Source organism: Trematomus bernacchii, unplaced genomic scaffold (genome assembly GCF_902827165.1).
Source record: "Trematomus bernacchii unplaced genomic scaffold, fTreBer1.1, whole genome shotgun sequence".
In the NCBI taxonomy this organism is placed as follows: Eukaryota; Metazoa; Chordata; class Actinopteri; order Perciformes; family Nototheniidae; genus Trematomus; species Trematomus bernacchii.
The window spans coordinates 1,485,632-1,501,167 of NW_022987332.1; the positions used below are offsets into that span (position 1 = coordinate 1,485,632).

General features: G+C 41.5%; 1 protein-coding gene across 1 annotated transcript; it reads right to left on the reverse strand.

The window, feature by feature from the left end:
* Positions 1 to 11,522: 11,522 nt before the first annotated feature.
* On the reverse strand, positions 11,523 to 14,692 carry tlnrd1 (talin rod domain containing 1). The gene has a single exon (XM_034127457.1). It carries the CDS (start codon positions 13,106 to 13,108, stop codon positions 12,044 to 12,046), a length of 1,065 nt encoding a protein of 354 aa, XP_033983348.1. The 5' UTR covers positions 13,109 to 14,692; the 3' UTR covers positions 11,523 to 12,043.
* Positions 14,693 to 15,536: the final 844 nt, after the last annotated feature.

Sequence of the window (15,536 nt, forward strand, 5' to 3'; positions counted from 1 at the left end):
CATAATGTGGCAGGGAGGGTAGGTTTATTCCAATCTTAGCTCGCCATCAAGGTCCAGAAAAGGTCATCAGGTGCGGCAAGCACCTGGCAAACAAAACATATCCGCACAAAAAAACCTGACCTGTAAAAGGTCACAAGGAATAATTAGTATCTTTCCTTTAAAGGTAGGGTAGGTAAGTTTGAGAAACCGGCTCGAGATCGCTAGAATTTGAAAATACACAACCGGAGAAAATCTGCCACTTCCTTATAGAGCCCCTCCTCCAACACACACGAACGCGCACATGACCAATGAGGGCACGAGATAAGTTTGTGCACAGATGGAAGGCTGACAGGCAGGTAGGCCATCCAGTTATTTTAGCCGGGTCGGTTAAAATAATTGGTCGTGCTTTTTACAGTACCACAGCTTCCACAGATGAAATGTTTTTATGGATTTTTTGTCAAAGCACTTAAGATATTCATTGCTATCGGGATGTTAAGAGCATTCCATGGAATATAACAAAAAGTGTATCTCGAGCCGGTTTCTCAAACTTACCTACCCTACCTTTAAGCATTTAAATACAAATAAATCTCTTAAATAAAATAAATACATCTCTTGTATAATAAATCTCTTAAATAAAATAAATAAATCACTTGTATAATAAATCATAATAAATAATAAATAAAATAAACACATCTCTTGTATAATACATCTCTTAAATAAAACAAATACATCTCTTATAGAAATACATCTCTTAAATAAAAATAAATAAATTTCTGGTTGTACAACATTTCTATATCCATTTCTATGCAAAACATTAATCGGTTTAAATTCAGCCAGTAAACAGCAAAACAATACTTCAGGGCTGATAGCCAAAAGCCCACAAGGTTACACTTAAGGTAATAGGGGTCAGTGAAGACCCATGCATAGGATATTTCTGTGTAAAATACTAATAGCATGCTAACCGCTAGTTGCTAAGCTAACGGGAGCTATTTATATGTACATTTCCATTGAAAATGCTAACCGCTAGCTGCTAAGCTAGCAGGGCACGTTCCGATCATTTTTCAATAATTCTAAACATTTAAAATACATTCTGCTAACACAAGACTCGCCGCTGATTGCAGCAATTGTTAACAAAACATGAATCGTTGAGGAATCGTGGAGGGATCACTGTGTGTAGCAACTAGCATCAATGTAGCAACTAGCATCACAAACGCCGACCAGCAAGGGAAGCGGAAGTGACCTGGCTGCTATTTATACTGAGCTACGGGAGCCTGCTAGGACTGACTGCGCAGTGTGTTTTTAACCTGGGTTACACAAGGCCTTCAACCACGGAGAACATGCACACTGTTACACCCTGAACTTCACCAAAGCACAACAAATAAATAAATGAAGACTATCTTGTGATAAAATTACTCAAGCCGCAACGCCATATCAGTAGGGGTTTTTACCAAGCGGCAAACTCTGGGGAAGAGCCGGGACGCCAATGCGGAAGTGCCACAAACTGCAGTTCATATATTGGCCGATAGGCGCTGACTGCAGAAAGGAGCAATTTCCATAGAGCCCCATGTTAAAATGCCCAATTTCACAGCCTAAAAAAACATGTTTCTACCTATGGATCCAATAAATATTATTATGAATATAGTTAGATTCCACCTTCATGATTATGGATTTGTGAGTGAATTGTTTTCTAACACGACCCTTTTATTTATATTAGGTCTTAAAGTTTTTGCATAAATTAGGGCGTGGTCACTTTGATGGACAGGTACGTGCCTCACTGTCAGCTAACAGCAATTTGTCCACTCTGCTAGGCTACAACGTTAGTTAGTTGTAGTTGCTGTACTTGACCCTTTAGCCGTGTTCGTGGTGATTGTGCCTTTTAGGGAATATTGTTACAAATACCAGACAATTGAAATGTAGTGCTGTGCGCTTGAATGTACTAACAGACCTTCCAAGAAGTCTACTCTCAGCTTTTTTCGGTGAGTAAAATGATAATATTATACATGTTAATCCCGTTAGCAGGTGTTTGTGTGCTTGTTAGTTTAGCTTGTTATGTAGCTTATTATGTAGCTTATTAGCCAGCTAAGGACGCAACCCTTTATACATGTGTATATATATATATATATACAGTTTAGTTTATGATTCAGCCTTTTATAGTATATGGCTGTGACGCCCATAATGCTAAACGGGAGCAAATGTTAAAAGGGGACCCAATTATCCCAGTGGTGGCCGCCGGAGTCCACGCCGGCCGAAGCTAACGGAGCCGCAGGGGGCTAGCTCGCTAGCGCGTCCCGGCGGCTCCGTTAGCTTCGGCCGGCGGCGGAGTCCGGCATTATAACTGGAGATCAAGGAATGCAGCGAAACGCAGACTTGGTTCGCCTGCAGCCCGCTGTAGTATTAGCTAAATAAATTATGTTGAACAAGGCTTATTAAGCTGAACATCGCCACAATTGTTCTGCTATGTATCGGTACTTATTTTATTTGATTAACGTGTGAAGGACAAGCATTAAAAATAACAACAAATAGCTCATTATCTTGCAGATTGTCTCGTTTGATTATGAATGTAACGTTTATATAGTGGAACTACACTGTTTTATCAAAACCAAAGTGCCACGCAGTAACTTGGTATGCATGTATTTCAGCAGGAAATGTGCATTACCAAATTGGTATCAAATAAACAGTAACACAACAGCATTGGTAACACAACTTCCAAAGTTACAGTAAAATAAAAAGAACCCTGACTCGGACAATACACAATCCAACATGTTCAACAGAAGAGAATAAGTTATATTGTTTGTACACATGGTTCTTTACATATATATATCTGTTTGTTTAAAGTTTCCAGGTGATGCAGACAGGATGGACCAGAGAGTGAGAGACAGAACTGGACTCCTCACAGCAGTGAACTTCAGCACAGGTACAAATACTCTTTTTTCATACTGTACAAAGAATCAAGAAAGATATTGGTTTAAATAAATGAAGTATTGACTTTAATACACTGATATACATTCCATTAAACAATACTAAATACTAGATCACCTACACATCAGTGAAGTTGAGGGTTTTTTCCATGCAAAGGGTTACATTTAGATGTTAACAAGCAATATGACTGTCAGCTTTCTAATTTAAGGTATTGAAGGCAAAGCTATTAGTGACAACTGCTATTTATCTCTCAATATTGTCTGTAAAAAAACGTGGTAAAAGTTATGATTTCAGTGAGAGAACAGAGCAAGCTTCTACAGTTGCACTAAGTTTTGATAACAGTTAAATATTATTTTGATAATAAAATATATTTCAATGTTGATGAATTTCATACTGTTCATTCATAATCTGATTGTCTTTGTAGCTCACTGTTGAAATAAAATAAAACATTACAATTACAAAATAATTATATCTACAGCCCCTAAACACAAGCACACCTCTTTCATAAATAACACACTTGTTCTGCAATAATATGTTTTATGTTTCCTGTAATTTTTGTTAGGAAAGGACATGCCTGAAAGACACGACTCAACATTTTCTCCTTCTCTGAGGGTCAAGAAGAACATCCAATAGGAAAATTAAAAGCTATTGTTATGAGATGTTAAGACCAGTACAGGACATTCACTAAGAAACTACTTTTATTGTGAAGTCAGCTGATCGAATGCACCTATTTCCACATCTACACTCCATCAGCTGATTAATTCTATTTGCCTCACTTTATGAGCTTCACAACATGTACCTTGTACCGCAGAGTTTGCAACGCAAATAAATGGGGCCAATCTTCAGTCGGATGTGAATGTGTAATCTAACATTTTCAGTAAGAATAATGGACAAAAGGAGTGCAAATACAAATTCAATTTATTGAAATCTGAACCAAAAGTTAATCAAACATGTTTTAAATAAAAAAGCACATATGGACAGAAGGTGTAAACCTATTAAATGTATAAGTAAACACATTTAGTCAAATAAAGTGACAGACTAGGCCTGATCAGGTGGTATCAGCTATGCATGGGCTCCTCCATCAGGCCTGGTCCTCCTCGCTGAGGAAAGACCCTCAGTCCTCTCCGGCCAAACCAACAGACAGGACGTCCATCACACGGAGGTTTCTCCCTGAAGTCTCTGCAGCTCTCTGGACACCACGCTGTCTCAATCCGTCCACACTGAATATGAGGGGAAAATGAAAATAATAAATGCTTTAGACAATAAGAAATATAAAGTTGACTGTTGAGTTGCTCAGTTTTTTTTAGATTGTCAATACTATTACTGTATAACTAATATCCCAGGTTAAGAGGCACCTTCAAATAAAGATTGGTCTTTAAATACATTTTGTCTTTTGAATTGTTTGTCTAAAGTCAAGGATCTAGAACTGGTACTTATAGTTGTAATGATACAGTCTGGTTATAATGCTGTTTGGAGGAGGCCTCACAGGTAAGAGCACTAACTAGCTACCATCACATGCACCTTAGCTTAACTTAAATGTATTAAACGTATAATTAAGTGATAGCAAAATATAAATAACTAATGTCATGCAAACATATTAATATTTGCTTGATTCCAGTGTTGCATTTAGCACATTGCATACAAACGTTAAGGGATTTTAAGATTCTGAAGTATTATGCTAAAAACTCAATAACTTAGATTATTATTTATAGTTTTGCTGAATAGTTTCATGTCCGCTTACCTTAGAAACGTAAAATGTGACGGCAGTGTGCTGATGGGGAAGCATGTTAGCTTAGCTTCTTAGCTTGAGCTAGCTCTGTTACTTCCCAGCTGGAGGCAGAAGGTCCCGCCTCGGCTCCGCCTCTTTGCCCTTATTTGGAGCAGGATGTAGCAGGCGGGAGTTAGACTCAGACGTCACTGTCGAGCCGTTAGTGGCCGACTCCGCCTACTAAGGGCTTCTCGGCAACTCTGCAGAATCCTATGGGTGACGTCACGGACCCTACGTCCATTTATATATACAGTCTATGGTTTTTACTGGAGGTGCGATTGATGTACTCAGCATTGATCTGAACTGCACACATTTAAAGTTGTATCTCTGCATTTGTGAGAGTTGAGTTCTAATGCTTTGACAAATCTGTCCAAATTAAGACAGACACAAATATAAACACCTGTCAAAGGAATATTAGCCTATAAAGAATAACATTGTCTGTAGTGACTGAAAAAATTAGATACTAGCGGCCGGCATTAGTTTAATTCGTCGGGTGGCTGGACTAGGTCAGAGATACAGTGAGGGGCTCAGAAATCTAGAAGGAGCACTGGGTGGGGCCGCTGCTCCTTCATGTTGAAAGGGGCCACATGAAGCCCCCTGTCTGCCTCCCTTATGAGGCTTTCCTGGTCACGTTTTACTGGACAGACCACGCTGTGAGATAATGTATCTCCTCTGGCCTGGGAGTGCCTCTGGGTTCCACGAGGAGCTGGAAAAAATTGCGAATGGGGGGGTGTCTGCTTTGACCTGTTTGGCCTTCTGCCCCCGCAACCCGGCCCCTAATAAGCGGAAAATAACGGATGAAAAGATGTTCAACCACAGAAAGGTAGCCTGAATGATTTTTGACCATGATGGGAAAGAAGAATCATTTTAAGAAATACCTTTGATGTCTGATCAGTTCTGGGGGCCAGGTGCAGGTGGGGGTCTTGGACTCATGTCCTCAGTATATTTGAGATATCGGCCCTGCTTTCATTGTGTTACAGTCATTACAGGTCTAAAGGTGATCTTTTACACTTGCTTTTTAAAAAGGTAATTGAGGATCATGAACATTTTGTTAGGCAATATGGTGCCACACATTCCAGAGAAAGTTAAGAAAACAGTTCTCTTCTTGATGTCAGAAGTCATTTATTGCACACTTCAGCAGATCATTTTGGTTGTGAAAGAACAGGTTTTGTAGATCCTTGAATATTGAAGCATGATAAGAAAGCAGAAGAGTTACATGACGTTGTGTCTTTCTTTTGAAATGCTTATCCCTATCCTGTGTCATTCAATCAGCCAACATGAATAATGCAGCCTGGATCAGTTTGCCTCTCTCAGGTTACTACAACACACCTGGAAACCTAATATGATCTCCTGCCTGGCAAACAGGAAGGCCATGTGTGTGGTGGTCTACCCGCGCCGTGGTGTGTGTGTGTGTGTGTGTGTGTGTGTGTGTGTGTGTGTGTGTGTGTGTGTGTGTGTGTGTGTGTGTGTGTGTGTGTGTGTGTGTGTGTGTGTGTGTGTGTGTGTGTGTGTGTGTGTGTGTGTGTGTGTGTGTGTGTGTGTGTGTGAGAGAGAATCAGAATAAAAGCTCCATCAAAGCTCCATCTTCCTCTCGTCTCGTCCATTGGCAGCTTCCTCCTCCTCAGAGAGGCTGTTGTCAGTGCCGCGGGGGTGATATTTCCCCCGGGACAGAGGATAGGCAAGTGTTTCCCTCCTGCAGCAGGAAATGGGCGAAGCCTTGCCCGGCATTATGACGGCAGCATGTTGTTGTGTGAAGGAAGCCACTCCTGATAGCACAGCTGGAGGCTTCCTGTTGAGGGCCAACAGTTTTGGCTTCACCTAGTTCTGTCAGGGAGGCTAAGAGAAGCTTTGTGTCAGGCCACAGAGAGACTGACACACTAAAATGACAAGCTGTTATTAACAGTTTAACGCTGTTGTTAAATGTAGCGTATTAGGCCCTGTAATACAGTAACCTCATGCAGGAAGGTATTTGTAATTTGCAGTAAAATCTCCAGGTTTGGTCTGTTGATTATGAGTTTTATAACCAAACACATTTATTGTTTTATGTAAATAATCCTTCTGGATAGGAGGATTGTTAGCAGTTTTGTCTTAATTCAAACTAATGTAGTATGTATGCTGTTTTTCAGAAAACTGTTATGGCACAATATGTTGTTTACATAAATAAATGTCATTATTTGAAGGGTAAATATATGTTCAGGAGTGTGCTATAGCTCGCGAGTGCAGTAGAAAATATAATTTCATTAGAAATTGAACCAGAAGGGATAGTGTTCAGTGAGCCGGTCATTGATAACACACACAAACAGGAACAGGGTATGGGCTCTGCAGTGTTTAAGGACTTGTTAGTGGAACAGAAACTGTGAACAGACTTGGAAAGTCACAGAAAACATCAATGCCTTCATTTAAATGAAGATGTCATTTATTTCTTAATATACATTTAATTTAATATTGGGAGTGAAGGCGTTAGTTTGTGGCCAATGTAATAAGCGGGATAATGTGCACCAAGGCGGTCTTTATTGGAAAAAGAACAGCCGACAGGGTGATCACGGATCTTGATCCTTGATGCACATTATCCTTTACATAGTTCCTTCTTATCAATGGACAGCAGTCTTTACTTATGGTCCACTCATAAGCTTTTTTAGAGGCTGTCAACTCTGACCAAAGAGTCTGTAAGTGGGCAGAGATTTGAACCTTTCATCCTTATAATTTATGTATGATAAATAATATTGTCAAAGTAAGCCAATTCCTCACTTATCTCCATAAGCAGCAGAATGTCTCTGAACCTGCTCTGTTAACTATAAACTGCACTATATTGGCTTCCTTCTGAGTGTCCATGTTAGGTATGGGAAACGTATTCTTTATATAGAGCCATAAAGGAAAAACTAATGTTCATGGCATGTACACAGCTTTATGCCAACAATCCCAGAATGCAACTTAAATATAAATAGAGAATTTACAGTCATGCGATATTACACCGGTTAGTGATTATGCCAAATTACAATGAATAATGGCAGTCTAAAATTGTTTTTCTATATATACTGTACATTTCTTGCTACTTACCATCTCCCAAACTTTTTTGCCTTTTTAATTATTTTAGCTTAACTGTTCCCCTGAGAATTTTCTTTTTAAAATAAATTCATTACTTTGACCTCATGATGTCCAATTAGTTCTGGAAATCATATGGTTATAACATTTCTGCTTTGTTTTCTTATTGAACTCTTTTCTTTCATTCCATTTGTTTAGTTAGTTTAACAGTGTGAGGCTGCGTGCAAAACTAATTTCCTTACAAAACCCAGGATACCAAACTTGGAAATCTGTTTTCGAGTCATATCAGGAAGACCTGCACTGTTATGAAAGATATTCAGTGAATACTTATAGGTGTTTTGGTTGTTAAATCAGCAAACAGAACAAACAGTGATGTAAATGTATGAAAATAGCCTGTGACACAATGAAGATGTGCGTTTCCATCGGTCAGTGCATATGCACATTTTCAACTAGCGCATTAAATCCTGAGTGGTAAAACCAAGAAACAAAACTCAAGAAATATCTGAAAATATGTTTTACTAAGGTGCTAGTTGTGTGCGAGTGATGAGGAATTATTGTTTGCAGAGTAGGGGGTCTGAATGGTGCTCTTTTATATGCGTCAGCTGGTTGCGCCCTCTTGCTCTGCAATAGTAAATCAGTACCTGAGCGGAGAATTAGCGGCACTTACTGCTCATCCTGATGGACCAACTGCCATGCTGTCGGCTTGACAAAAAATACAGAATAAGAGAGAAAATGACATGAGAGAACGTTTCCATGTAATGCTTCACTTATACATTTTCTCGTCTTCAGCAGGGAGGTCAAAGGTCAGGCTCACTGTTTGCTGACAGTGGAGCATACACACACACTGGTCCAGAGGCCTGTACTACGAAGCTGGATTTTCGCTTAGCGAGCTAACTTCAGGGAAAACTCTGGGTTTCCGGTCCTACGACGCTGGTTCTCCTCTTAGTGTGCTCGATCTCCATGGTAACTTATGCTGAACGGCTAACCTGCTCCGGAGCAGGTTAGGTTCCAGGCTAAGAGATCAACTCAGTGAAAGCACCGCCTGCTGACCAATCAGAGCTCAGTGTGCAGAGTTTAAAGCGATCAAGTCATATTACAGGAGAAAGGAAATACAGTTTAAACTGCCGTTGCAGGAAAGACGGCCGGCAAAAATCACTGACTGTGTGAACGTGAAAATGAATAGAATATCCCCTCCCATCTTCAGAGCAATCTGACTATTATAACATTAGAGTTAAGAAAGCTTACTTAAATATCTGCCACAACATAAGTAACCGGATCAAAGTAACATTAAGTACAGTCCGCGGCACTGTGAGTGCAGACGTCGATGTGTCCCATTATCATTCATATCACATCATATCACATCATAATGTATCATATATTTCCTTTTCTGAGTCAGCTGAGCCGTATCTGGCCGTGCAACACTCACAGTGTCACATACTGTATGCAGAAGTATTATTTTAAGCAACACATTAAGTTGACGAAACACTCGAGTCAAATGTAATTAAAGTCAGATCCACTCGTGTCTTAGGCTGGGCAGTGATATCATAAAACTGTTAATGTACGAATTCAAACACTTTTTCTTTAACCAGAGCGTATTCACCTTGCAGGTGCAGCTATGTGGCTTTTATCCTGGATAAAGTGTTTAAGTCATGGATGTTTAAAGTTTAAACTTCTTCATATTTGTCTAATATTATAGTTCACTTTTCATTCAGGAAGTATGACGCTGCGCTGTCAGTACGCTTGTCCATGTTTTTGATTGGTCAAATGTTGCTAACCCCGCCCCTTTCATGTGAACGCACACTCAGCTGGACAGAGACACCCTGGGTGTTTCTCAATGTCGAGGACGCTTCCTTGGTAGCACATGTACCTCCGAGTCACTTGCTTCAGAAGCGAGGCAAGAATCCTTCCTAGCCTCGGAAAACGAAGAATTGTGGAACAGGCTAACAGGTGTGCGTCATATGCGAGGCCCCGCCTTCAATGGAGCACGATTTCCGCCAAAGATTTCGAAATTGGTCCGTGCGCAAAGTATTGTGGGGATTTTAAGACCGCGGAGTCAACACATGTGCAGTCTCGAAATTTCTCGCTACGAAGTACGCCGGCCTCGGTAGAATTCCAAGTATGCTGGACATTGGAATAGTCCTTCGGCGGCACTCAATGACGTAGTATGCTTGAAATAGTGGCTCTGGAGCAGCCTTCCTCGACATTTAGAAACACCCACTGGCTTGAGTTACCGAGTTGATAGCCGTCGTAGGACCGCTTAGCAAGATCGCGTTTGTTTTGGGTTAGTTAAGCCAGATAACTCAAACATATCCAGGGTATGTTGAACTGGATTCGTAGTACAGGCCTCTGGTCTTTACCTAGGCTCTGAAAAACCCCGTTGTGAACACTAAAGCTGTAACTAATAATTATTTTATTATCTAATAATATCTAAAATATATGAATCAGTGGATTGTTCTCATGAAATAGTAAGAAAAGGCCTGTTGCTATTTCCCAGATTTCCAGGGAAAGTCTGAAACCAACAAATGTAAAGCATCTCTTTAATTTAACGATTATCAAAATGTCCATATATTTTCCTGTTGATTAACTAAATGAATTAACCACTAGTGTAGTTTAGCAATGTACTTAGTAGAATATCAATAAAGTTAAAGGTGGGGTATGTAATTTATTTCAGAAACACTTTTTGTTATATTCCATGGAATGCTCTTAACATCCCGATAGCAATGAATATATGAAATGCTTTGACAATAAATACATTAAAAAAATGTCATCTGTGGAAGCCGTAGTACTGTAAAAAGCACGACCAATCATTTTAGCCGGCCCAGCTAAAATAACTGGATGGCCTACCTGCCTGTCAGCCTTCCATCTGTGCACAAACTTATCTCGTGCCCTCATTGGTCATGTGCGCGTTTGTGTGTGTTGGAGGAGGGGCTCTGTAAGGAAGTCTGAAGGAAGTGGCAGATTTTTTCCGGTTGTGTACTTTCAAATTCTAGCGCACTCAAGCTGGTTTCTCCAAAATTACATACCCCACCTTTAAACTTATATTAAGGATTCCTATTTTTTTGCATATTGCAATAATCCAATAATAATTGATTACAATACTCACACATTTTCCAGCACAATTTTGTATTTCTGTTTCCCTGATATTTCTATACTTGTAGTTTTGGGGTCCCTGAGGTTATTGTTCCAATGACTGATTTCCCCATTCTATCATTAAATTCATTTAATACATTGCATTTTTTTTTTTTTTCATTCAAAAGCATTTCCAGGTAAACAAGACCAAACTTTCATAAATCACTTTAAGGGTTGTAATAAATAAATAAATAATAATGAACTGGAAGTAAACAAACAACTGTGAACAGTTTTCATATCATTATGTATATGTTGTTATTGTGCACCTGCCTGTAGCTTAGGATAGGAAGCTTTTAACTATATCTGTGTAATGCATCAGATTTCATGTAGTGTATGTCAGTACTCAAATGAATGTAATAAAGTAGAGAGTCCCTTTACATATAACAACATATACAAATCTTCCAGAATTAAGGAGCTTGTAAATGCTTCACACATCCGTTAAAATAAGCAAGGTCTGCCACGTTGTAATAGAAAAACAAAAAAAGCGGTACATGTTTTAAACCTTATAAAATATTTTTCAAAAAAGCTTGTCAATGATTTGTAATTATTTCTTTTTAGTATATATTAAAACTCTTATTAAAAGGTGGTGTTTCAAATGTCTTTTTTGCAGTGAATACCACAGGCAAAGTTTATTTAGCTGACAGATACCAGCAAACTTTTCAAATCACTTAACCCAACAACAGCATATCAGAAACAACATTTTTAATAGTTGAAATAAATACTCCATTACATGCATGGTCAGAACACTTAAAAATATTATGGGAAGTCTGGTAAATAGTGTAAAACCTATGGCACACACTCACAGCAGCTTTTTACCAATGAAGAATTCACACGTTGAACAAAACAAAAACAAGCGTTTAGACACTCAGATCACTTTTCCAATCTCACAAAGCACATGTACTCGTAGGTCAGCCAACCATAGGTTCACACAGCCAGGCTACATCCATCTTCTGGGCTGAAACTGAGGTAAACTTTTCAGGTTTGAAGCTGCTGTCTGTTGGTGAGAGCGGGCGGGACAAGGTCAGAGCCACATCCAGCGCGACACTAAACCCTCACCGCTCAGCACTCAAACACACTTTAGCCACATGGACAGACCCACAGACAGCCTTCTGCTGATGTCACTCTAAACCTGATGAACAGGGATAACCCAGGTGAGTCTCTTTGGTACGTCAGAATAGGACAGAGATCACGTTGCCTCTGCCTAAACTAATTCACAGAATGAGAGTTTACTGGCGGCAGAGTCCTTGGAGAGGAGCGTTCTCTGAGAGCCTGAGTGAGCAGCGTGCAGCCGTCCGACACCGCGCACGCCGAGTTACGCAGGCGCTCGCGGTAGTCCGCCATTTTGGAGCTGCTCTCAGGATGCTGTGCAACGTCCCTGAGGCCCTGAGTGAGGAGGACGCAGGCTGAAACCACACTCATGGCCCCCCCTAACACTGCAGTCTGTACCCCCTTCCCTTCAGTGGAGATACTCGCGGCTCTTCCGAGGAACTGGGGCTCTGTGGCGAAGCCCACAAGCGCGCTGACTGCCTGGACCAGAGCGGCGCTGAAGAGAACGCAGCGGCTCCGGGTCAGCTCGCTGGGCTGGCTCTTCACCTCTTTGACGCAGGCCAGGAAGGCGGTGCCGCTCGTGCTCATGCTCTTCACGCTCAGCTTGAACTGCTCCTTCGCAAAGCGGTCCCTGGACTTCTCGCTGGCGAGCGACGAGATGTCTGTCAGATTCTTCAGGTTGGTGGAGATGTTCTGGGAGAGCTCGAGGAGGAGCTGGGGGGTGAGGTCAGGCAGGGGCGTGACTCTGAGGACGCTGCAGCTCTGCTCCACCTCGTGCCGGCAGCGGGTCACCTTGTAGCGGTCCACCAGGCCCGGAAGGCAGGGTAGAGCGCCGGGGGTCTCCACGGCTGCCAGGTAAGCGGCGTGGGCCGAGCACTCCGTCAGAGACACCACCAGGTTGGCCATCTCCAGGAGGCGGTCCCCCACCTCGGTGAAGCGGCCCATGTTGAGCTGGCTCTGGATATCGTGGGTGAGGATGGACAGCTCCTTGGTCCTGGCGATGACCGTGTCGCGGCACTGATCGAAGGTGTCGGCCACCGCCACGCCCTCGGAGGTCATCACCGGCCGGGTCTCGCTGGACAGCAGCAGCAGGTCGGCCACCAGCTGCATCTTGCCCTTACATGTGTCACAGATGGAAGAGAGACGCTTCCTCTGCTGCAAGCTGACACCGGGTGTGCTGGTTGATCCCTCGCTAGCCGATTTGCCAGATCCACCACTAGCCATAATAAGCAGGGGAGTGGAAGGAGGGGGTTTGGGGGGGGTCAAACTGCTCTTCTGGAGGGGTTCAGTTATTTATAGTTCTCTGCTGCACACTGCATTGTACTGTATTAGACATTTCTAAATTACCCTTAACTCCCTGCTTTTTAAATAACAACTGGCCAAACAGTCTTCCTTAAATTCCTTCAGAGTATGCAGACTAACAGGACATATATGTAATGTAAACGTGTAAAAAGAGCAAAAATTAATAACTGCATTCACTTATGATCCCCATTATTATAAACGTGTCTCTAAACTATACTACAACAAAGGTCTATGATCTAGCATATTCCCGGTTATTTGCTTCGGTTATTTGTAATTTTACCAAGTTACACAGTGAATCAAAATCCCCACCACTTCAGAGTTATCAGTGTAATAAGCTATATGCTCTAATCTTGACAAATTAATTTGAATGCCCTGAACAACATAATCCAAAAGTCATCGTAGTCCCAGGTTTTCATGAAACAGAATAATTCACAGGATGTAGAATTAAGAGAAGAAATACCACACAAACTGCAGTGCCACCAATGTGCCTGTTAAAAGGCAAAGTGCAGATTGAGAAAATAAAAGTATGTCAAAAACTCCTTATTGTTAGAAACAAGATTCCCAAATGGAATTACATCTGTTGAACTGACTAAGCTTTTTTAGATGCCTTTTCTTGGGATATTTTTAGGACTATAGCCAAGAAAACATAACCTCAACATTTAGTAGACGGCTTTGCAGCCTTAAAACAAACTATAATCAATAGGATATCATTTTGTGTCCTTTCGCATCTGAGCAAGTAGCCTGAAACAGCACCGAGATCCTGTCCGACTCGTTCCCGAGGAGTGTGTACTCATGCTGGACACACACGGGGCTCCACCCGGGCAGCTCTTCTGGACAGCGGGAAGACTTGTGTTTCCCTCCAGCACCATCATTTCGTAAGTCCTCCCAAGTAAAATCCACCGAAAGGGCAACTTTGCAAAACACAGACCCCTTTAATCCACTTTCAACCTCTTCTTCTTCAGACAGAGCCCGGGGTTACACACTAGCAGTAGCTCCGGTCGCTTGGACTCCATATGCATCGTCCGTCTGTCCGCCCTCCACCTCCTCCTCCGCGTCTTAACTCGGGACCAGAAACAGTGTAGCCCCGCATAACTCCCTTCTCATATCCATACCAGTCGGTGGTATTTGAACATTTAACTCACTTGTATTGGGAGGTCCCACAGTCACTAAAGCGTAACCGTAGCTGGAAGAAGTGGCCGTTATTCCCAGAGATTCAAAGACGTGCTGCGCGCTCCCGCTGCCGTACTATGAGGAAGCGGGGAGGGTGTGGTCGCGGCTCAGCGGCTGGACTGAGCAAAGTTGTAGCAACAGCACAAGTAGCCCTTCGTTTAGAATATACTTTCCACCCTGTCTGTGAACTGGCTGTTATCTTACGTTAACGTCGTAACGAGGGAATACTGTAGTCACACGGTAGCCACGGAGCTCCGAGGAGTTTTGCGACTGCTTTTACTTTCGGGACTGCCTGTTACTCTGCCATGAGACATCCCTGTTGATTCAAGCTAACCGCTAGCCTAGCTAGCTAAAATGACACCGGAAGGGTGTATATTCAAAATAAAAGCATAGCTTTTGTTTCCAAAGAGTAACAGCTTGCAGTCAGGACGTTTGACCAAGTTGTGTCCCGGACGCCATATATTATACACCTTTCCGGTATAATGGAGGATTAAGGAGGAACCTGGAGGATATTTTAGGAAACATAGTGCATAAGAAGTGAAATTGGTTGTAGTAGTTGTATAGCCCTCTTTGCATAACTTATAGCCATTACTTGTGAACCTGTGAATGATTGATTACTTAGTATTTGCCTACCAGAATGTTTTTCCTGGTAGTGTGACACGTTTCTAAAGCAGCATCTGGACCATTTTTGTAGCGAAATATTAAAAAATAAGATAACAATTGAAACGTTAGCTTTTACTAGATGTTTTTTTTGTATTAAATACAAATGAAAAACGTCAACAAGCTCAAAGGAAGGTTACTATAACTATTGCTAAGCTTGATTGACACAGAATGTAAAAGGGTGCAAACAATAAATGGAGTCCAATTACACTACAATAACCCTGCAATATTAGGTAAATGCCCTGCAAATTGATTTTTTATGTATTTTTCGGATATTACTCATCCCAATCAAGGGGGTCAACTCAAGGGTGTCATTTTACATGGATCAGCCGTACCATGTAAAACCGTGCCTAAAGACTGTTACAGGTGTAGGCTGTTTGATTATTGGAAACATTCTCCTTGTCCTCTGCTATTATAGAAGAGACCTTTTTCTATAGTACTAATGGTTGGTGCCCAGACTAGTCAAACATACTCAGTTAAACACCTCCATCTAGTGGGCAAGTGAAATCATTACATATTC

Bases quoted from the DNA above. Each gene is read 5' to 3' on its own strand.
- tlnrd1 (XM_034127457.1), bottom strand. From the start codon at position 13,108: ATGGCTAGTGGTGGATCTGGCAAATCGGCTAGCGAGGGATCAACCAGC.